This window comes from Rhinoraja longicauda, unplaced genomic scaffold, assembly GCF_053455715.1.
Source record: "Rhinoraja longicauda isolate Sanriku21f unplaced genomic scaffold, sRhiLon1.1 Scf000462, whole genome shotgun sequence".
Taxonomy (NCBI): Eukaryota; Metazoa; Chordata; class Chondrichthyes; order Rajiformes; family Arhynchobatidae; genus Rhinoraja; species Rhinoraja longicauda.
Genome location: NW_027601679.1, coordinates 1 through 23,489, shown reverse-complemented (window position 1 = coordinate 23,489; position 23,489 = coordinate 1). Strand labels below are relative to the sequence as shown.

Below are 23,489 nucleotides of genomic sequence, written 5' to 3'. Positions count from 1 at the left end.
GTATAGGAGCAGGGAGGTTCTGCTGCAGTTGTACAGGGCCTTGGTGAGACCGCACCTGGAGTATTGTGTACAGTTTTGGTCTCCTAATCTGAGGAAAGACATTCTAGTCTTAGAGGGAGTACAGAGAAGGTTCACCAGATTGATCCCTGAGATGGCAGGACTTTCATATGAAGAAAGACTGGATTATACTCGCTGGAATTTAGAAGACTATGGGGGGATCTTATAGAAACATATAAAATTCTTAAGGGGTTGGAGAGGCTAGATGCGGGAAGATTGTTCCCGATGTTGGGGAAGTCCAGAACTAGGGGTCATAGCTTAAGGATAAGCGGGAAGTCTTTTAGGACCGAGATGAGAAAACATTTCTTCACACAGAGAGTGGTGAGTCTGTGGAATTCTCTGCCACAGAAAGTAGTTGAGGCCAGTTCATTGGCTATATTTAAGAGGGAGTTAGATGTGGCCCTTGTGGCTAAAGGGATCAGGGGGTATGGAGAGAAGGCAGGTACAGGTTACTGAGCTGGATGATCAGCCATGATCATATTGAATGGCGGTGCAGGCTCGAAGGGCCGAATGGCCTACTCCTGCACCTATTTTCTATGTTTCTATCACAGCACCAGGGACCCAGCTTTGATCCTGACCTTGGGTGCTTTCTCCCTGTGACCATGTGGGTTTATTCCGGATGCTCTGGTTACCTCCCGCATCCCAAAGATGTGCAGGTTTGTAGGGCTTGTTTCCATGCTATATCTCTAAAACTAAAACCTAAATCAATCTGAAGAAGAGTCCGGACCCAAAACATCACCGATCCATGTTCTGAGATGTTGCCTGACCTGCTGATTTACTCCAACACTTTGTCGTTCTTTCTTTCAGAGGTAGACAGTATGTCTGTGTCTACCTCTAACCCATCTAAATGGACTTCACCAAGACTGAATGTCTGTGTTATATGTCTTATTCAGATCTTCCCTCACTACATCCCAGTCAATGTTCCAGGCTTCATCGATCTCTGCAGGTTTTGCTCCATATATTTCAGCAAACTTCTTATTGAAAGTGTAGAAAACCTTCTTCCAATAGGATGCTGCCTGTGCGGAAATCTCCCGCTGGATGATCCAGGATTTGTAGTAATCATTGACAGTTTGGTAATCCTTGAAGGGTTTCAATTCCCCATTTGTGGCTTCATTTTTGAATGATCCATTACCTGCGACTGAAGCTGTGCAGACATCAGTTACAAGACGTTCACTTTTTATGAAGTGATAGCCATTGAGTCCTTCAGGTCTGTGCTGCTTACAAGAGTGCTGTGAATGTACCGGGGTCTCTGAGTCACAGAAAACCTCACAGAAAGGACATTTCTTAGTACAGCTGAATAACCCTTTGAACAGCTCTTCATTGGGTTTAATGGATAATTCTCCAATCTTTGCTTGGACATCCCAGCCTGTTACCTCATTGAGGAGTCTCTGCTCCACCTCTTCAATAGATGGCAGAACTGCTTCTGCCCATTTCTTGCCATCACCATCACCGTGAAACAGAACGAGGTTCATTTCATCTTTGGGCATTGAGATCCTGGTGTTTAACTTCTCAACAAACATGTCCAGGAAGCTCTGAACATTTCCAGCAAAGTTCTGCATCACCGCATCCTCAACAACCTCTTTAGCTTGCCCAGTGATCTGTGTGAGGATTCCTTTAGCCAGTCGGGTAAACGTGCTCTCCCCATCACGTTGTGTCCTGCAGTGTTCAATAACCTGCTGATGGAGCCAGTCTTTGGCCAAATTCTCAAGGTCAGTGATATACCGGTGATAGCCATCAAATGTACCCCTTTGTTTCAAGTGCACCAGGAGGGCCACAGTGAAGTTGTTGCGGAGACTGTACTTTCTCTTAGGGTCATTTTGTTTCATATCATCCACGATGTTCACACTCAGAGCCTTGAGGGTGGCGTCTCTGAGAGCTGGCAAGAAACAAGATTGTGCAAACCGTTGTGCTTGTCTCTGGTTCTCATCCTGCTCTGTGTAAATGTCCATGAAGAGATCAAAGTATTGACCCTTCATGTTTCCCAGTCTTTGCCGCGGGTCATGTTTCTGGATGAACCTTGTCTGCATCTCTTGGAATCTTGGTACAGCGTAACCACACAGGTGAAGTTTAAACTCAGCCCTGAATTCCTCACTCATTGTGAAGTTTGGATGTGAAATATTGTTAATTTTCTCCTCGATAATATTCAAAAGATCAATACAATATTTAATGTCATAATTCATGTCCATTTTTGTGATGTTACTGATCCATTGATGGCATTCAATCTCGAGGGACCGTGTTATCATTGCTGCCCGATTAATATCTTTTTGGTGCGAGGATATCCCAATTGTGGTTTTAACATTTCTCATCCATGTCGTGTTGATGTGTTTCCCTTCAATTTGAAAGCACTGGGTTCCCCGTTTACTGAGAGATTTTCTTTCTAGGATTTCATTAATCACCCTTCCTTGAGCTGCTGTGTGGTCTCTGAGAAGATTTTCAATCTCCAGTTCAATGTTTCTTTCTCTGCAGGGCTGATAGTCCAGCTGTGACAGTGTGTCTTGCCACATCTTTCCAAAGGCAGTTTGCAGTTCCTTGTCACCCAACTCCTGATTTGACCCTTTACACTTTAATAAAAGCTCCTTGACCTGTTGTTCGATCTTCTGGTGAAATTTATTCCAGATATCATCCACTTCCTGCAGTCCCACACGTCTGTTCACAGCATCCCTACATCTCTGCATTGAATCGTACTGAAGCCGTGTACATAAACTGGAGATGCTGAGTTTGAACTCCTCCCTGTATTTCTCCATCAGCTGGACGTTATCAGCCCCACTTTCAAACAGAGCTTTTAGTTTATCCAGAGTCTCACCCTCCCTTTTGTTAATCTCCCTCCTGATCTCACGTTCCAGTGTTTGGAGCAGTTGGTTGAGGTCACCACTGGCATTGTTTACTCTGTTTTCAGCCTCATTTCCCCAGGAGTGTGTATATTTGCGGAGCTCCCACTCCCAGCCCTTGTACATCACAGAGAGCTGGTTGTAAGCCTCTGCGAACAGACTGTTCTGGAAGCAGAAAATGAAATTCTCATGTTTCACCTGCTCCCAGAGCCCAGTCACCCATTTGGTGAAGTCTGGGATTGTGAGAGCTCCTTGTTCTGCTTTCCCTTTGAGTAAACATTGAATGAGACTGTTCTTCAGTTGGAAGACGTGTTCACTGTAGCCAGTGTTGACGGCAGCCATTGGGGGCGTACCTTGCCACAGACCAGGGATGTACCAGTTGTCCTTGTCAGCATCGTACTCCATCACATCACAGAACGTTACTCCCTCCAGCTTCTCCAGTTTTGCTGCAGCCTCTGTCATCTTATCCAGCTGTTCCAGGAGTTTCTGACGGCCTCTCAGATTCTGATCGTGTGCACTCACATCCCCAACATTCTGGTGGACAAATATACACTTTGGTCTTTTCCCCGTCAGTTTCATACGGAGTAAGGAATGAACGACAATCTGTAAAATATCTTTCATCTCTGCGATGTTTTCCATGCCTATGTTTACCAACGTTATGTTGCTTAATCCCACCACGAATGTTGCCAGCTCATTGTCGTGTTCATAGCTGTCTGTTAGTGTTGCAAGTTCTGGAGCTCTCAACCCCTCCGTGTCAATGACCAGGATGAAGTCACAGCCCAGCTCCTCCGCCAGGCTCCCTGTGACCTTCATCAGCTGCATGTAGGCCCCTCGAGTACATCTGCCGCTGCTCACAGCAAACCGCAAACAGAACATTGTATTGAGGAGCGTGGACTTGCCCGTGCTCTGAACTCCAATCACTGTCAGCACAAACACTCGGGAAGCACGTCCCACCTTCTCAGCCACTGCTTCCAGTACAGCAGTGATCCATGAAACAGGAACGTTGGAGACGTCTCCATCAATGAGCTCCAGTGGGAACCCATCCAGCAACAGTTCAGCAGCAACACCCGGTAACTGAAGCACATGCGGGTGGATCTGTGTTTGTTGCTTGATGTTGTGTTGTGTCACTGAGAGTTCATAAACCTGGCCCAGTTCTCTCATGAAATGCTCAAGTCCCAGGGAACTATCAGTCATCTTCTGATCCATGTCCTTCAGCTCCTTGACCTTCTGCATTGAGTCTTTGCTCAGTTCTTTATAATCCCTGCGCAACCCTGCCATGATTTCCCTTGATTTACTGTCCAGCATCAGCTTCAGCCACTGCAAGGAAATGGCCCTGTCATCCCCACAAGGACCAGTGAGGTGGTCAATGAACATCTGCATCTCCTCCGACAGGCTCTGTCTGAGCTGAGTTTCCCGGATTCTTTTCTTCTCTTGGTCCAGCTCGTGGTTATACGTCTCTGTGCTTCTGTCCCCACGGAGTTTCATCCGACACTTCTCTTTCTCAACTTTAGACAGCCCTTGCCAGGGCTCTCCATGAAAGGGCAGCACTCTCTTTTTATACCCAGTGATGTCTGCTGGGTCAAGACTGCCCAGTATTTTGGTCAGGTCCTTGGCCCGTTGTATTTCAGGCTGATGTTCATCGACCTGAATCCCACTTTCCCTCGCAATGTCACCCATTTGTTCCAGACTCAGGAAGCTCTGGTCCCTGTCCCTCATTAGAATCACTTGTTCTATCTGAGAACGTAGTTTTTCCACAAGTTTGGCCTCGTTTACATTTGTCCGAACAATGCATTGTTGAGGTTGTAACTTCAGATCTTTGAACAGTTTCTTTACCTGCTCAGGGGTGATGTGTTTCTCACTGATGTGAGTGTTCACTATCAGAAAGAGTTTTGCCGGTGACTGTGCGAGAGAGGTGAGGAATTCTCTTTCCGTCTCACCGATAACGTCAATGAAAATAAAGAGAGCAGCAGAGACTTTTGCCAGAAACCGAGTGTGTCCCTGGTAAGTTTCAGCATCACCTCGGAGGTTGATGAATGCAGCAGCCTCTGGGAAAATGTCCGTGTTGCTCTTCCCAGAAGGTAGATACCAGCTGATCTCAGCCATCCCATCCGATATCCCACGGGGCACATTCCCACATTCCATCCCGGAGTGCAGGAAGATGTTCTGCTGCAGCTGGGTCTGGCTCAAGGTGAGATTGAGGACTCTGGATTTGGACACCGTGCACCTTCCGAGTCTGAGGAAGGAGACCGTTGGCATGGGTGCTGTCACGATGGGCATCTCCACAAAGCGGCTGCTCCCTGGGGGAAGATTGTGGGCACCACATTTTAACAATGGGCCTCATGGCCCAGAGGAGAAGGGTGGCACCAGGCCCTTCCATGGGTCCCCTCACCTTGTCCCTGGGGTAACTGTGCCCTTCCGGCAGCAGAAAGGGCAATGCAAGTTGGCACAGAGACATCTTCAGCATCAGTTCCTGTTGGAGAGAGTGGTCGGCACAAAGGAAAATGGCAGCAATGATATCCAGAGGGTTCATCCCAGAATCTCCTGGCCCTTGTGCAAGAAACAAATAGCTGAAATCTTCTACGTCATCGTTGTTGTCTTTTGAAGACTGAGCAGGGGGCCATTCAGGATTCCTCGCCAGTGAATTAGCTGAGAGGATCATTTGGAGAAATCGCCAAGGAAGATCTTCTGGTCGAGTTGGTTTGCTGTTGTCCAGTTTATCCCAGGATACCTCCCGCATGGACACCAGTGACAGTTTGTGAGGATAATGATCCTGTAAACCCAAATCCCTCACTAGTTGTAGGGGGCTCTGATTTTCAGCCTGGTTATTTCCAGCTGGTGGAACATCAATCATTCCCTCTGGGAGACCTGGTGAATGTTGGTGACATGGATCCTCTGGTTCCCTGCCGTCTCCAGGGTCGGCCTCTCTCTGTGGTTTGGACGTCAGGTCCTTGGCCAGTTGTATTTCAGGCTGATGTTCATCGACCTGAATCCCACTTTCCCTCGCAATGTCAGCCATTTGTTCCAGACTCAGGAAGCTCTGGTCCCCGTCACTCCTGGGAATTACTTGTTTTATCTGAGAACGTAGTTTTTCCACAAATTTGTTCTCGTTTACATTTGTCCGAACAATGCATTGTTGAGGTTGTAACTTCAGATCTTTGAACAGTTTGTTTACCTGCTCAGGGGTGATGTGTTTCTCACTGATGTGAGTGTTCACTATCAGAATGAGTTTTGCCGGTGACTGTGCGAGAGAGGTGAGGAATTCTCTTTCCGTCTCACCGATAACGTCAATGAAAATAAAGAGAGCAGCAGAGACTTTTGCCAGAAACCGAGTGTGTCCCTGGTAAGTTTCAGCATCACCTCGGAGGTTGATGAATGCAGCAGCCTCTGGGAAAATGTCCGTGTTGCTCTTCCCAGAAGGTAGATACCAGCTGATCTCCGCCATCCCATCCGATATCCCACGGAGCACATTCCCACATTCCATCCCGGAGTGCAGGAAGATGTTCTGCTGCAGCTGGGTCTGGCTCAAGGTGAGATTGAGGACTCTGGATTTGGACACCGTGCACCTTCCGAGTCTGAGGAAGGAGACAGTTGGCACGGGTGCTGTCACGATGGGCATCTCCACAAAGCGGCTGCTCCCTGTGGGAGATTGTGGGCACCACATTTTAACAATGGGCCTCATGGCCCAGAGGAGAAGGGTGGCACCAGGCCCTTCCATGGGTCCCCTCACCTTGTCCCTGGGGTAACTGTGCCCTTCCGGAAGCAGAAAGGGCAATGCAAGTTGGCACAGAGACATCTTCAGCATCAGTTCCTGCTGGAGAGAGTGGTCGGCACAGAGGAAAATGGCAGCAATGATATCCAGAGGGTTCATCCCAGAATCTACCGGCCCTTGTGCTTGAATGAAATGGCTGAAATCGTCTACGTCATCGTTGTTGTCTTTTGAAGACTGAGCAGGGGGCCATTCAGGATTCCTCGCCAGTGAATTAGCTGAGAGGATCATTTGGAGAAATCTCCAAGGAAGATCTTCGTGTCGAGTTGGTTTGCTGTTGTCCAGTTTATCCCAGGATACCTCCCGCATGGACACCAGTGAGAGTTTGTGGGGATAATGATCCTGTAAACCCAAATCCCTCACTAGTTGTGGAGGGATCCGATTTTCTGCCTGGTTATTTCCAGTTGGTGCAATACCAATCATTCCCTCTGGGAGACCTGGTGAATGCCGGTGACATGGATCCTCTGATTCCCTGCCGTCTCCAGGGTCGGCCTCTCTCTGTGGTTTGGATGTCAGGTCCTTGGCCCGTTGTATTTCAGGGTGATGTTCATCGACCTGAATCCCACTTTCCCTCGCAATGTCACCCATTTGTTCCAGACTCAGGAAGTTCTGGTCCCCGTCACTCCTGGGAATCACTTGTTTTATCTGAGAACGTAGTTTTTCCACAAGTTCGGCCTCGTTTACATTTGTCCGAACAATGCATTGTTGAGGTTGTAACTTCAGATCTTTGAACAGTTTGTTTACCTGCTCAGGGGTGATGTGTTGCTCACTGATGTAAGTGGTCACTATCAGAAAGAGTTTTGCCGGTGACTGTGCGAGAGAGGTGAGGAATTCTCTTTCCGTCTCACCGATAACGTCAGTGAAAACAAAGAGAGCAGCAGAGACTTTTGCCAGAAACCGAGTGTGTCCCTGGTAAGTTTCAGCATCACCTCGGAGGTTGATGAATGCAGCAGCCTCTGGGAAAATGTCCGTGTTGCTCTTCCCAGAAGGTAGATACCAGCTGATCTCAGCCATCCCATCCGATATCCCACGGAGCACATTCCCACATTCCATCCCGGAGTGCAGGAAGATGTTCTGCTGCAGCTGGGTCTGGCTCAAGGTGAGATTGAGGACTCTGGATTTGGACACCGTGCACCTTCCGAGTCTGAGGAAGGAGACAGCTGGCACGGGTGCTGTCACGATGGGCATCTCCACAAAGCGGCTGCTCCCTGTGGGAGATTGTGGGCACCACATTTTAACAATGGGCCTCATGGCCCAGAGGAGAAGGGTGGCACCAGGCCCTTCCATGGGTCCCCTCACCTTGTCCCTGGGGTAACTGTGCCCTTCCGGAAGCAGAAAGGGCAATGCAAGTTGGCACAGAGACATCTTCAGCATCAGTTCCTGTTGGAGAGAGTGGTCGGCACAGAGGAAAATGGCAGCAATGATATCCAGAGGGTTCATCCCAGAATCTACCGGCCCTTGTGCTTGAATGAAATGGCTGAAATCGTCTACGTCATCGTTGTTGTCTTTTGAAGACTGAGCAGGGGGCCATTCAGGATTCCTCGCCAGTGAATTAGCTGAGAGGATCATTTGGAGAAATCTCCAAGGAAGATCTTCGTGTCGAGTTGGTTTGCTGTTGTCCAGTTTATCCCAGGATACCTCCCGCATGGACACCAGTGAGAGTTTGTGAGGATAATGATCCTGTAAACCCAAATCCCTCACTAGTTGTGGAGGGATCCGATTTTCTGCCTGGTTATTTCCAGTTGGTGCAATACCAATCATTCCCTCTGGGAGACCTGGTGAATGCCGGTGACATGGATCCTCTGATTCCCTGCCGTCTCCAGGGTCGGCCTCTCTCTGTGGTTTGGATGTCAGGTCCTTGGCCCGTTGTATTTCAGGGTGATGTTCATCGACCTGAATCCCACTTTCCCTCGCAATGTCACCCATTTGTTCCAGACTCAGGAAGTTCTGGTCCCCGTCACTCCTGGGAATCACTTGTTTTATCTGAGAACGTAGTTTTTCCACAAGTTCGGCCTCGTTTACATTTGTCCGAACAATGCATTGTTGAGGTTGTAACTTCAGATCTTTGAACAGTTTCTTTACCTGCTCAGGGTTGATGTGTTGCTCACTGATGCAAGTGGTCACTATCAGAAAGAGTTTTGCCGGTGACTGTGCGAGAGAGGTGAGGAATTCTCTTTCCGTCTCACCGATAACGTCAGTGAAAACAAAGAGAGCAGCAGAGACTTTTGCCAGAAACCGAGTGTGTCCCTGGTAAGTTTCAGCATCACCTCGGAGGTTGATGAATGCAGCAGCTCTGGCAAAATGTCCGTGTTGCTCTTCCCAGAAGGTAGATACCAGCTGATCTCAGCCATCCCATCCGATATCCCACGAGGCACATTCCCACATTCCATCGCGGAGTGCAGGAAGATGTTCTGCTGCAGCTGGGTCTGGCTCAAGGTGAGATTGAGGACTCTGGATTTGGACACCGTGCACCTTCCGAGTCTGAGGAAGGAGACAGTTGGCACGGGTGCTGTCACGATGGGCATCTCCACAACGCGGCTGCTCCCTGTGGGAGATTGTGGGCACCACATTTTAACAATGGGCCTCATGGCCCAGAGGAGAAGGGTGGCACCAGGCCCTTCCATGGGTCCCCTCACCTTGTCCCTGGGGTAACTGTGCCCTTCCGGCAGCAGAAAGGGCAATGCAAGTTGGCACAGAGACATCTTCAGCATCAGTTCCTGCTGGAGAGAGTGGTCGGCACAGAGGAAAATGGCAGAAATGATATCCAGAGGGTTCATTCCAGAATCTCCTGGCCCTTTCACTTCAAATAAATCACTGAAGTCTTTATCGTCACTGCTGTGACCGTCTGTGGACTGAGCAGGGGGCCATTCAGGATTCCTCGCCAGTGAATTAGCTGAGAGGATCATTTGGAGATATTGCCAAGGAAGTTCTTCTGGTCGAGTTGGTTTGCTGTCGTCCAGTTTATCCCAGGATACCTCCCGCATGGACACCAGTGACAGTTTGTGAGGATAATGATCCTGTAAACCCAAATTCCTCACAAGTTGTGGAGTGTTCAGGTTTCCAGACCAGCTATTTAAAGTTGATGAAACACTCTCCATTCCCTCTGACTGGGTGAATGTACTTCCTGGGATCTGTAAGCTCTTTCCCAGAGAGGTGGTTCTTTACCTGGAATTCCCAGGATGTCAGGGCTCCTGTCTTGTTTGTTGCACTTGGGTGAATCTTCACCAGTTGTACGTTTCTGTCCCAGTATCTACCTTGAGGCCTGGGCTCCTATTCCACAATATCGCACGGTGCCTGGATACTGGCCCAGGATTTATCCAGTTGTCCAATCTCCTGTCCTGGGATATTTCACAGACCCCAGACTACCAAGTTGTGATGTGTTGGAGTGCTGGAGTTCCTATCCTGGAATCACAGGGCTGGTCACTTCTTTGGCTCTGACTGACGATCCTCTTGTTGTCCTGGCACCGTGTGTCAAGTACAGTCAGTGTGGGATCACCGTGGGTACCTGGAATTGGTCACCAGAATTATACCTGGCCTTGGAATTGGATTATTATTGTCATGTGTATTGAGATACAGTAAAAAAACTCTGCATACAATCCAGTCAAATCATTCTATACATGATACAATGAAGCTTTACAAAAGTACAACGGGTAGCACAAAAAGAAATATACCAGTGTGGAATATAGTCTACCCGGTTACAGTTACAGAGAAAGTGCAGATTAAAATGTGCAAGAACCTCAATGAGCTATTGCTGTTGGTTTATTATTGGTATTACTGTTGTTAGATTGTGAGACTGGGATTATCCCTTTATTTTATGGGAGGACCATTCAATAATCTGACAGCAGCAGGGAAGTAGTTGCTCCTGAATGTGCTAGTATGTGTCTTCATGCTTTTGTAGTCTCTGCCTGACGGAAGAGTGGGAAAAGTGGGAATGACCCTGGTATGAGTGGTCTTTGATGATGTTGGCTGTTTTCCTGAGGTAGCGTGAAGTGTTAATGTAGTCCATGGGGGGAGGGGGGGTCTGATCTATCTGATGGGCTGGGCTACATCCACAACTCTGTAATATCTTGTCGTCTTGGGCAGAGTTTCTAAAGTTTCCAAACCAAGTCGTAATGCATCTGGATAGAATGCTTTCTGATGTGTGTCTTTTTTGAGAACATATTTGAAGGATTGTATACAAACCTGGTGCCCTTACCTAATGAAAGGTGCACTTTCAATAGAGGGAGTGCATTGAAGATTTTCCAGACAGTTTCCTGGGGTAAAATCAGAGAATCCAGGAAGTGCTCAGGGGTTCAGGCAGTGTCTATGGAGAGAGAAACAGAGACCAAGTTTCAGGTTTACACGGGTTTGTCACATGAGGAGAAATAGAGTAAAGCTGGCCTCTATTCTTGGTGTTCAAAAGACAGCGATCTTGCAGAAACTTGTGAAATTCTACCATGCTTGATAGACTGGACACAGGGAGGAGGTTTCTCCTGGCTGTGGTATCCAGGGTCGGGGTCACAATCTCAGAGTAAGGGTGGGCTATAAATGACCAAGGTGAGGAGAAACCTCTTCATCTGGAGGCTGGTGGATCTTCAGAGTTCTTGACCCCAGAGTTCTCTGGAGACTCAGTCACTGAGTTCATTCAAAACAGTGTAGGAACGAACTGCAGATGCTGTTTCAAATCGAAGATAGTTACAAAATGCTGGAGTAACTCAGCGGGCAGGCAGCATCTCTGGAGAGAAGGAATGGGTGATGTTTGGGGTCGAGACCCTTCTTCAGGCTGATGTCAGGGGAGTGGGCGGTACAGAGATAGGATGTAGTCGGAGACAGTAAGACTGGTGGGCTCTCTGGAAAGGGGGAGGGGATAGAGAGAGGGAAAGCAAGGGCTACTTGAAGTTAGAGAATTCAATGTTCATAGCGCTGGGCTGTAAGCTCACTCTGACAATGGAGGATGCCCAGGACAGAAAGGTCAGTGTGGGAATGGGAGGGGAAGTTAAAGTGTTGAGCAACCGGGAGATCCGGGAGGTTTAGGTGGACTGGGCAGAGGTGTTCAGCGTAACGATTGCCGAGCCTGCGCTTTGTCTCGCCGATATACAGGAGTCCACACCTGGAACAGGGGAAACATGAAATGGTGTCAAGTTAGGAAGAGGGGATGTAATGGTGTCAAGTTAGGAAGAGGGGATGTTCAACGAGATCTGGGTGTCCGAGTGCATCAGTCACTGAAAGGAAGCATGCAGGTACAGCAGGCAGTGAAGAAAGCCAATGGAATGTTGGCTTTCATTACAAGAGGAGTTGAGTATAGGAGCAAAGAGGTCCTTCTACAGTTGTAACGTGCCCTGGTGAGACCGCACCTGGAGTACTGTGTGCCGTTTTGGTCTCCAAATTTGAGGAAGGATATTCTTGCTATTGAGGGCGTGCAGCGTAGGTTCACTAGGTTAATTCCCGGAATGGCGGGACTGTCATATGTTGAAAGGCTGGAGCAATTAGGCTTGTATACACTGGAATTTAGAAGGATGAGGGGGGATCTTATTGAAACATATAAGATAATTAGGGGATTGGACACATTAGAGGCAGGAAACATGTTCGCAATGTTGGGGGAGTCCAGAACAAGGGGCCACAGTTTAAGAATAAGGGGTAGGCCATTTAGAACGGAGATGAGGAAGAACTTTTTCAGTCAGAGAGTGGTGAAGGTGTGGAATTCTCTGCCTCAGAAGGCAGTGGAGGCCAGTTCGTTGGATGCTTTCAAGAGAGAGCTGGATAGAGCTCTTAAGGATAGCGGAGTGAGGGGGTATGGGGTGAAGGCAGGAACGGGGTACTGATTGAGAGTGATCAGCCATGATCGCTTTGAATGGCGGTGCTGGCTTGAAGGGCTGAATGGCCTACTCCTGCACCTATTGTCTATTGAGGTTGGGAAGAGGTGCAAGTGAACCTCTGATACAGTAGATGAGGTTGGAGGAGGTGCAAGTGAACCTCTTGGACCATCTCCGACATCTCCCTACTGTTTCTATATCTCACCGCCTCCATCACAAGAGACAGACTATCGACATACATCTAGAACAAACCTACTGACTCCCATAGCTTCTTATGTAAGAAAGATCTGCAGATGCTGGTTTAAATCGAAGGTAGACACAAAATGCTGGAGTAACTCAGCGGGTCAGGCAGCACCTCGGGAGAGAAGGAATGGGTGACTTTTCGGGTCGAGACCCTTCTTGAGACTGATGTCAGGGGAGGGGGTGGGACAAAGTTAGAATGTAGTCAGAGACAGTAGTCGGAGTTAAATGTAGTCGGAGACATCACGCTGATAAATCCCCAGGGCCTGATGGTCTGCATCCCAGGGTACTTAAGGAGGTGGCGCTAGAAGTTGTGGACGCATTGGTGATCATTTTCCAATGTTCTATATATTCAGGATCAGTTCCGGTGGATTGAGGGGTAGCTAATGTTGTCCCACTTTTCAAGAAAGGAGGGAGAGAGAAAACGGTAAATTATAGACCAGTTAGTCTGACATCAGTGGTGGGGAACATGTTGGAGTCAATTATTAAAGACGAAATTGCAGAGCATTTGGATAGCAGTAACAGGATCATTCCAAGTCACCATGGATTTACGAAGGGGAAATCATGCTTGACTAATCTTCTGGAATTTTTTGAGGATGTAACTAGGAAAATTGACCGGGGAGAGCCAGTGGATGTAGTGTACCTCGACTTTCAGAAAGCCTTCGACAAGGTCCCACATAGGAGATTAGTGGGCAAAATGAGAGCACATGGTATTGGAGGTAGGGTACAGACATGGATAGAAAATTGGTTGGCAAACAGAAAGCAAAGAGTGGGGATAAATGGGTTCCTTTCAGAATGGAAGGCAGTGACAAGTGGGGTACTGCAAGGCTCAGTGCTGGGACCGCAGCTATTTACAATATACATTAATGACTTGGATGAAGGGATTAAAAGTAACATTAACAAATTTGTAGATGACACAAAGCTGGGTGGCAGTGTGAACTGTGAGGAAGATGCTATGAGGTTGCAGGATGACTCAGACAGATTGTGTGAGTGGGCGGATCCATGGCAGATGCAGTTTAATGTGGATAAATGTGAGGTTATCCACTTTGGTGGTAAGAATAGGAAGGCAGAATATTATCTGAATGGTTTCAAGTTAGGAAAAGGGGACGTACAACGAGATCTGGGTGTCCTAGTGCATCAGTCACTGAAAGGAAGCATGCAGGTACAGCAGGCAGTGAAGAAAGCCAATGGAATGTTGGCCTTCATAACAAGAGGAGTTGAGTATAGGAACAAAGAGGTCCTTTTGCCGTTATACAGGGCCCTAGTGAGACCGCACCTGGAGTACTGTGTGCAGTTGTAGTCTCCAAATTCAAGGAAGGATATTCTTGCTATTGAGGGAGTGCAGCGTAGGTTCTTTAGGTTAATTCCCGGAATGGCGGGACTGTCGTATGTTGAAAGACTAGGCTTGTATACACTGGAATTTAGATGCGACTAGGCTTGTATATACTGGAATTTAGAAGGATGAGAGGGGATCTTATTGAAACATATAAGATTATTAAGGGATTGGACACGTTAGAGCCAGGAAACATGTTCCCAATGTTGGGGGAGTCCAGAACAAGGGGCTACAGTTTAAGAATAAGGTGTAGGCCATTTAGAACGGAGATGAGGAAAATCTTTTTCAGTCAGAGTGTTGTAAATCTGTGGAATTCTCTGCCTCAGAAGGCAGTGGAGGCCAATTCTTTGGATGCTTTCAAGAGAGAGCTAGATAGAGCTCTTAAAGATAGCGGAGTCAGGGGGTATGGGGAGAAGGCAGGAACGGGGTACTGATTGAGAATGATCAGCCATGAACACATTGAATGGTGGTGCTGACTCGAAGGGCCGAATGGCCTATTCCTGCACCTATTGTCTTTTGTCTATTGTCTAAGTTGGAGAAGTCAATGTTCATACCGCTGGGGTGTAAACTACCCAAGCAAAATATGAGGTGCTGTTCCCCCAATTTGTTCTGAACCTCACTCTGACAACGGAGGAGGCCCAGGACAGAAAGGTCACATTGGGAATGGGACAGATGCAGTGTAATGTAGATAAATGTGAGGTTATCCACTTTGGCGGCAAAAATAAGGAGGCAGATTATTATCTCAATGGTGTCAGGTTAGGTAAGTGGGAACTGCAGCGAGACCTGGGTGTCCTTGTACACCAGTCACTGAAAGTAAACGTGCAGGTACAGCAGGCAGTGAAGAAATCTAATGGCATGTTGGCCATCATAACAAGAGGATTTGAGTACAGGAGTATAGGGCCTTGGTAAGACCCCATCTGGATTATTGTGTGCAGTTTTGGTCTCCTAATTTGAGGAATGACATCCTTGCTATTGTGGCAGTGCAGCGTAGGTTCACCAGGTTAATCCCTGGGATGGAGGGACTGTCATATGTAATTTAGTGACTGATATAAGCAAGACTTGCACAAGGGGTGCATCCCTGTTGAGGGAAGTGCCCTGTGAGAAAAGTGCGAGTCTTTGGCTTCGAGTCTTCGGCGAGGAGGCTGAGGTGAGGAGATTACGCTTGTTTTTGAGCCTGAATTGTTTTTTGACACTAAAGTAATGGCGGATAAGTTGGTGCAGTGTGTTTCCTGCTGGAGCTTCTGGGAGCTACACCTGCAAGAACTGTGTCCAGGTGCAGCTCCTGAATAGACGTGTGGCGGAGTTGGAAAAGCAGCTGCATGACCTCAAGGCCATCCGGGAATGCGAGTTTCCTGGACATGTCCTACTGCGAGGCTGTCACGCCAAGGGTCCAGGTCGAGCGAAGGTGGGAGACTGTTTCAGGGGGGAGCGAACGTGGACTACAGGAGACCCCGGTCGGTGGCTGACAAGGGAAGTCAAGGACAGCATAAAAATAAAAGAGAAGAAGTACAACAAAGCAAAGAAGAGTGGGAAGCCAGAGGATTGGGACTCTTTTAAAGAGCAACAGCAGATGACTAAGAAGGCAATACGGGGAGAAAAGATGAGGTACGAGGGTAAACTAGACAATGATATAAAGGAGGATAGTAAAAGCTTTTTTAGGTATGTAAAGAGGAAAAAAATAGTCAAGGCAAATGTGGGTCCCTTGAAGACAGAAGCGGGGGAATTTATTATGGGGAACAAGGAAATGGCAGGCGAGTTGAACCGGTACTTTGGATCTGTCTTCACTAAGGAAGATACAAGCAATCTCCCAGATGTTCTAGTGGCCAGAGATCCTAGGGTGATGGAGGAACTGAAGGAAATCCACATTAGGCAGGAAATGGTGTTGGGTAGACTCATGGGACTGAAGGCTGATAAATCCCCAGGGCCTGATGGTCTGCATCCCAGAGTACTTAAGGAGGTGGCTCTAGAAATTGTGGACGCATTGGTGATCATTTTCCAATGTTCTATAGATTCAGGATCATTTCCTGTGGATTGGAGGGTAGCAAATGTTGTCCCACTTTTTAAGAAAGGAGAGAGAAAGAAAACGGGAAACTATAGACCAGTTAGTCTGACATCAGTTGTGGGGAAGATGCTGGAGTCAATCATAAAAGACGAAATCGCGGAGCATTTGGATAGTAGTAACAGGATCGTTCTGAGTCAGCATGGATTTACGAAGGGGAAATCATGCTTGACTAATCTTCTGGAATTCTTTGAGGATGTAACTAGGAAAATTGACCGGGGAGAGCCGGTGGATGTGGTGTACCTTGACTTTCAGAAAGCCTTTGACAAGGTTCCACATTGGAGATTAGTGGGCAAATTTAGAGCACATGATATTGGAGGTAGGTACTGACATGGATAGAAAATTGGTTGACAGACAGAAAGCAAAGAGTGGGGATAAATGGGTCCCTTTCAGAATGGCAGGCAGTAACTAGTGGGGTACCGCAAGGCTCGGTGCTGGGACCGCAGCAATTTACAATATACACATTAATGACTTGTTAATGAAGTTTTATCCTACAAATTGAGAGGGAGAAGGGAAAATCGGAAGTGTCAGTATTACAGTATAGCAAAGGGGATTACATAAGGCAGGAGCTGGCCAGAATTGACTGGAAGGAGGCCCTAGCAGGGAAGACGGTGGAACAGCAATGGCAGGTATTCCTGGGAATAATGCAGAAGTTGCAGGATCAATTTATCCCAAAGAGGAGGAAAGATTCTAAGGGGAGTAAGAGGCTCCCGTGGCTGACAAGGGATGTCAAGGACAGCATAAAAATAAAAGAGAAGAAGTATAACATAGCAAAGAAGAGTGGGAAGCCAGAGGATTGGGACTCTTTTAAAGAGCAACAGAAGATGACTAAAAAGGCCATACGGGGAGAAAATTTGAGGTACGAGGGTAAACTAGCCAATAATATAAAGGCGGATAGTAAAAGCTTTTTTAGGTATGTGAAGAGGAAAAAAATAATCAAGGCATCCCTTGAAGACAGAAGCAGGGGAATTTATTATGTGGAACAAGGAAATGGCAGACGAGTTGAACCGGTACTTTGGATCTGTCTTCAATTATAAAAGACGAAATTGCAGAGCATTTGGATAGCAGTAACAGGATCGTTCCGAGTCAGCATGGATTTATGAAGGGGAAATCATGCTTGACTAATCTACTGGAACTTTTTGAGGATGTAACTAGGAAAATTGACAGGGGAGAGCCAGTTAATGTGCTGTATCTCAACTTTCAGAAAGCCTTCGACAAGGTCCCACATAGGAGATTGGTGGGCAAATTTAGAGCACATGGTTTTGGAGGTAGGGTACTGACATGGATAGAAAATTGGTTGATAGACAGAAAGCAAAGTGTGGGGATAAATGGGTCCCTTTCAGAAAGGCAGGCATTGACCAGTGGGGTACCGCAAGGCTCGGTGCTGGGACCGCAGCTATTTACAATATACATCAATTACTTGGATGAAGGGATTAAAAGTACCATTAGCAAATTTGCAGATGATACAAAGCTGGGTGGCAGTGTGAACTGTGAGGAAGATGCTATGAGGTTGCAGGGTGACTTGGACAGGTTGTGTGAGTGGGCGGATGCATGGCAGATGCAGTTTAATGTGGATACGTGTGAGGTTATCCACTTTGGTGGTAAGAATAGGAAGGCAGAGTATTATCTGAATGGTGTCAAGTTAGGAAAAGGGGATGTACAACGAGATCTGGGTGTCCTAGTGCATCAGTCACTGAAAGGAAGCATGCAGGTACAGCAGGCAGTGAAGAAAGCCAATGGAATGTTGGCCTTCATAACAAGAGGAGTTGAGTATACGAGCAAAGAGGTCCTTCTGCAGTTGTACAGGGCCCTAATGAGACCTCACCTGGAGTACCGTGTGCAGTTTTGGACTCCAAATTTGAGGAAGGATATTCTTGCTATTGAGGGCGTGCAGCGTAGGTTTACTAGGTTAATTCCCGGAATGGCTGGACTGTCATATGTTGAAAGACTGGAGCGACTAGGCTTGTATACACTGGAATTTAGAAGGATGAGAGGAGATCTTATCGAAATGTATAAGATTATTATGGGGTTGGACATGTTAGAGGCAGGAAACATGTTCCCAATGTTGGCGGAGTCCAGAACAAGGGGCCACAGTTTAAGAATAAGGGGTAGGCCATTTAGAACTGAGATGAGGAAAAACTTTTTCAGTCAGACAGTTGTGAATCTGTGGAATTCTCTACCTCAGAAGGCAGTGGAGGCCAATTCTCTGAATGCATTCAAGAGAGAGCTAGATAGAGCTGTTAAGGATAGCAGAGTCAGGGGGTATGGGGAGAAGACAGGAATGGGGTACTGATTGAGAATGATCTGCCATTATCACATTGAATGGTGTTGCTGGCTCGAAGGGCCGAATGGCCTCCTCCTGCACCTATTGTCTATTGTCTCGACACAAAATGTCACCCATTCCTTCTCTCCAGAGAAGCTGCCTGTCCTGCTGAGTTACTTTAGCATTTAGTGTCTATCTTCATTCAAAACAGTGATTTACAACAGCAGTACGGATTACATGCTAATAATTATTTTAGATATTTACAACTTAGAGATTATGTAAAACTACACATGCAAGAATATAAATCTAGAGGTCCAGAAACTCTTGATGTATGCCTGAATCGACATTATAATTCAAATAAATTAATATCCTTTATTTATAATACTCTCCTAGATACTGACATTCCGTCATCAGAATCATATAGACGAGCATGGGAGGACGAATTGAACCAACTCATAATGCAAGATATATGGGATGAAAGTTTACAACACATACACCAATGTTCATTAAATACTAGACATTCCTTAATACAATTTAAAATAATACATAGACTACATTATTCGAAGACTAAATTAAATAGGATTTTTCCTAGTATCTCTCCAATTTGTGATAAATGTCAATTTCAAGAAGCTAATTTAACTCATATTTTTGTAACGCATAAAAATGCAAAATTTCTGATTGGATATTTTAAAAATAGTTTCTAAAGTTATCGATAAGCAATTGGATATGGATCCAAAATTAATAATATTAGGATTATCAGAACATATTACAAACTTTACAACAAGTTAGGTACATTTTCTTGATTACAGTTTAATAACTGCGAAAAAATTAATACTTAAATTTTGGAAAAAAACAATAACCCCCACATTTAAAATGTGGATTACGGAAATGACAGAGACCTTGCATTTGGAACAAATAAGATTTGCCTTAATTGACAAACCTGATTTATTTTTTAAAATATGGTCTCCATTTATTGAATTTTTAGAAAAGTAAATGGGTTTGACACAGGACTAAAATAATTTTTTTAAATTAAAAGTTGAAACTTGAGTTTAGGGTTGGATGTACAACTGTGGTTATTGTCTCCCGGATCTACCCCCTTCAATTTCTATAGTTATAACTTTTTTTAAATTCTCTCTTCCCAATAGTTTATAGTTTTTTTTTCTTTCTTCTTTATTTTTATTTTCTCTCTTTAAAATTTTTAAAATTGAAGCTATGTAAGAACTTTGTAACAAATTTGTCTTTTATTTCTATCTGTACATATGCTTTTCAAAAAAAACAACAACAAAAAAACAGTGATTGATTGAATCCAACAGGCCACGGGAACTAAGTGTGCAGCAGTGGTGAGTGAGGTGAACCTGGAAGAGAGGATCTGGAGAGACGGATGCATAAATATATCTGACCCAGCTCCCGGAGACCAGCAGCAGAGCTGGAGGGGATGTCATGGATCAGACAGTGATGCCTGGCAGTGGTGGCAGCTACATGGTGAGTAGCAAATGTGGATAGTTCTATTTCTGCTTCCTACCATCATTCACTGATGTGAGAGTAAAGGTTGGGGTGATAAATTGTAACAGGTAGAATTGAGAGGAAGAAGGTGGTTAGTGTAACCAGCACTCTAAATGAAAGTGAGTGACAAAGGGCTTAGTCCAAGATGTCCAATGGTCAATATGTGGGGAATCATAAATTCCCAGTTCCCTGTTGGCCATGTGTGCAGGAGGGATGACCCACTTCAGCTCCTGACTGGATGCATTGGCCATTTGAAGTCATAGATTCATCGAGCTGTATGACACGGAACAGGCCATTTGGATGAATTCCACCATGTTGCCCAACCAAGCTCGTCCCTCTTGCCTGCTCCTCACTGATATCCCTCCAAATCTTTCCTATCCATGTACCTGTCCCAGTATCTTTGAAATGTTGTAATTGTACCTGCCTGCAGTTTACCCCCGAACAGCTCGACCCATAAACCACCATCCTGTGTGTAAATAATGCCCCACAAATCCCTTTTCAAATCTTTCCCCTCTCACCTTTGACCTGTGCCCTCTAGTTTTAGAGTCCCCTATCCTGGTAAAAAAGACTGGATGTTTACCTTATCTGTGCCACCCCTCAGCCTCATGCACTCCAGGGTAAACAGGCCCAGCCTATCCAGCCTCTATCTAGCACAGTATTTGCGGATATCACAAATCTCCTGCGGTGCTGCCTGACCAGCTGAGTTACTCCAGCATTTTGTGATACCTTCGTTCACCAACCGCCACAACAGATCCATGGCTGATGCCATCTGCCTGGCCCAACACTAACCCATGCTGACCAAGAATAGAACTATGGCCACTGGTCCCAAAGTGCTTCCCTGAGACATCTCCATCACTTGCCCTGCCCTATTTCACAAGAGTAGATCAAGCATGGCTCTCTCCATAGCAGGTCATCTATGTAGTACATGAATACAGTTCCTGAACACTCTTCATTTCCACCCATCGATGACCTTAACACTTTGGTAGTCCTAGTCTGTATTAAGAAAGTTAAAATTTCCTAATATGACCAGTCTGCTGTTTATACAACTCTCCACAATCTCCTGCCATATTTTTGTTCCTCTAATTCCTGTTGCTTATTTGGAGGCCTATAGAACGGCTTCAACGAGATGATCATCTCCTCCTGATTTCTCAGCTTCCCCCATAAACTGGGTTGTACAGGAGTCCCTCATGGCCATCCTTGTCTCAAACAGATGCACCATGCTGCTTATTGCATGGATTTGGTCTCTCAAATGGGGAAAACACACATGTGGCACATCTGTAGTGTCTCTCCAAACCTTCCTATCAATGTACCTGTCTAAATATCTTCAAACATTGTTATCCTCGAGAGGGAAGGTGAGCAGCCGGAAGTAGTTGTGCATGTAAGCACAAATGAGGTGGGTAAGAAGAGGTAGGAGGTTCTGCAACGTGAGTACAGAGAACCAGGCAGGAGGCTGAACAGCTGGACTTCTAGGGTGGTTATCTCCGTGTTGCTTCCAGTACCCCGTGCTAGTGAGCGTAGGAACAGGGAGATAGGGGATCTGAATGTGTGGCTGAGGAGTTGGTGCTGGGGCCGGGGTTTAGATTCCTAGATCAGTGGAATCTCTTCGGGGACAGGGGTGACCTGTACAAAGGGGATGTGTTGCACCTCAATTGGAAGGGGACTGACATTCTGGCAGGCAGGTATGCTACTGCTACACGGGTGTGTTTAAACTAAACTGGGGGGATGGAGTCAACAACGTGGAAGCGTATGTGTGCAGCTATCGGGAAAGAGAGTGTAGGAAAAGTCACATTTAAACTCTCAGGGCAGGGGAATGATTCTAAGTCATGTGGTTTCTGTGAAAACCAAAGGGGGTGGTTGGGGTCGGGTGAAACTGAAAGCACAAGCTCTCAGTAAAACAAGGCACATTCTGGGCAGAGGTCACACTGAGTACCTTCAAGATTGTAATCTCTGCATTGCTTCTGGTCTCACATGCTCCTGAATATAGGAATATAGAGTTGTAAATCTGTGGAATTCTCTGCCGAGTTGTAAATCTGTGGAATTCTCTGCCTGGGAAGGCAATGGAGGCCAGTTCTCTGAATGCATTCAAGAGAGAGATAGATAGAGCTCTTAAGGATAGCAGAGTCAGGGGGTATGGGGAGAAGGCAGGAACGGGGTACTGATTGAGAATGATCAGCCATGATCACATTGAATGGTGGTGCTGGCTCGAAGGGCCGAATGGCTTCCTCCTGCACCTATTGTCTTTAGGCCAGATGAATGTGTGGCCAAAGGGGTGGTGGAGGAGGGAGGGCTTTGGATGCTGGGACATGGACATTTGTGGAGTGGGTGCAGCCTCTACTAGCAGGTCAGTTTGCACCTGAATGGGGCAAGGTCCAATATCCTCGCTGGTAGTTTTACTCCTGTTGTTGGGAAGGTTTTAAACTAATTTGGTCGGGGGAAATGGGACTTAGACTAGATGTGCGATTGAGGGTAAGTTTCAGTCAAATGTAGAAACATCCCCCACTCCATCCCCCCCTTAACACTCCCCAAAACCTCTCCTTCATTGGTCTAGCACCCTCCCCCCCCCCACTCACTCTCCCCTCCTCTGCACCCCTCGCCCCTCCCCCCACTCCCCCTCCAACCCCCCCCCCCCACTCCCCCTCCAACCCCCCCCCACTCCCCTCCCCACCCCCCCCCCCCCCTCTCCCCACTGATCCACACCATCCCATTCGTACCCGTTATGTTCTGTGTAAGTACAGGGGCTCCTCAGCTTCCAATGGGGTTCCGTTCCGAGGAACCCATCGGACACCGAATGTATTGTAAGTGGAGATACATTGAAAACGCACGATCGCATCTCCGGAAGCGAGCGGCGGCGGCTGCGGGTCCCTGCCGTCTGCACCATCGCAAAGGTGAACTATCCCACGTCAAACCATCGTAACCCACCTCCGATCACACGATCTCACCGCTCCCACTCTACCTGTCCATCCTTCTATACCTCCGTCGTGCCAATCCCACAGCTACTGCCGGTCTCCATCCCCTCTCTTGGCCTTACCTCTCACCAGAGTAGTGTCTGTGGCTCCGATCACACGATCTCACCGCCCACACTCTGCCAGAAATAACATTGGAAGGTGAGTGAACTGAACACCAGAGACAGCACTGAATAAGTGTAACGCAGACCAATAGACAGCAAAACGCACAGTGACTGATTACCAGCTCCTTCCTTCAGTGTCCCGGACAGTGAGTGGCTGCTTCAGGTTGTCAGTGTGACTTCTGCCCACGTTGTGCCTTGGTTTACTGAGAGCTTCAGTGCTTTCAGTTTCACCCCAACCACAGTGCTTTCAGTTTCACCCCAACCACATCCTTGGCTTTTCACAGAAACCATGTGACTCTGTGGGTTTCAGATTTGCGTAACAAGGAGAGGCTGGGGATTTATTCATGGATCATTGGAGGCTGAAGCGTGACTTTACAGAAGTTAATAAAACCACGAGTGTCAGTGTTGGGATGGTTTTTGTTTCTGTTTTTGGCTGTGTATGTGGGGGGGGGGGAAACCTTTCTTTTATTAGGTCTCTTCCCCGGGGCGCAGCTCGCCCGCGGGGCCTTCCATCGCCCGGCGCGGCTCGGCCGCTGGACTTAACATCGCCAGCGCGGCTCGGCTGCGGGACGTTTCAGTGC

At 47.0% G+C, this 23,489-nt stretch overlaps 1 protein-coding gene across 1 annotated transcript; it reads right to left on the bottom strand.

Moving 5' to 3' along the window:
• Window positions 1-903: 903 nt before the first annotated feature.
• On the bottom strand, window positions 904-23,096 carry LOC144591001 (interferon-induced very large GTPase 1-like). The gene is given in 6 exon segments (XM_078395348.1): window positions 904-5,189; window positions 5,191-8,942; window positions 8,945-10,156; window positions 10,847-10,954; window positions 22,553-22,923; window positions 23,015-23,096. Coding segments are annotated over 3 exon segments (8,835 nt in total). The 5' UTR covers window positions 9,750-10,156; window positions 10,847-10,954; window positions 22,553-22,923; window positions 23,015-23,096; the 3' UTR covers window positions 904-911.
• Window positions 23,097-23,489: the final 393 nt, after the last annotated feature.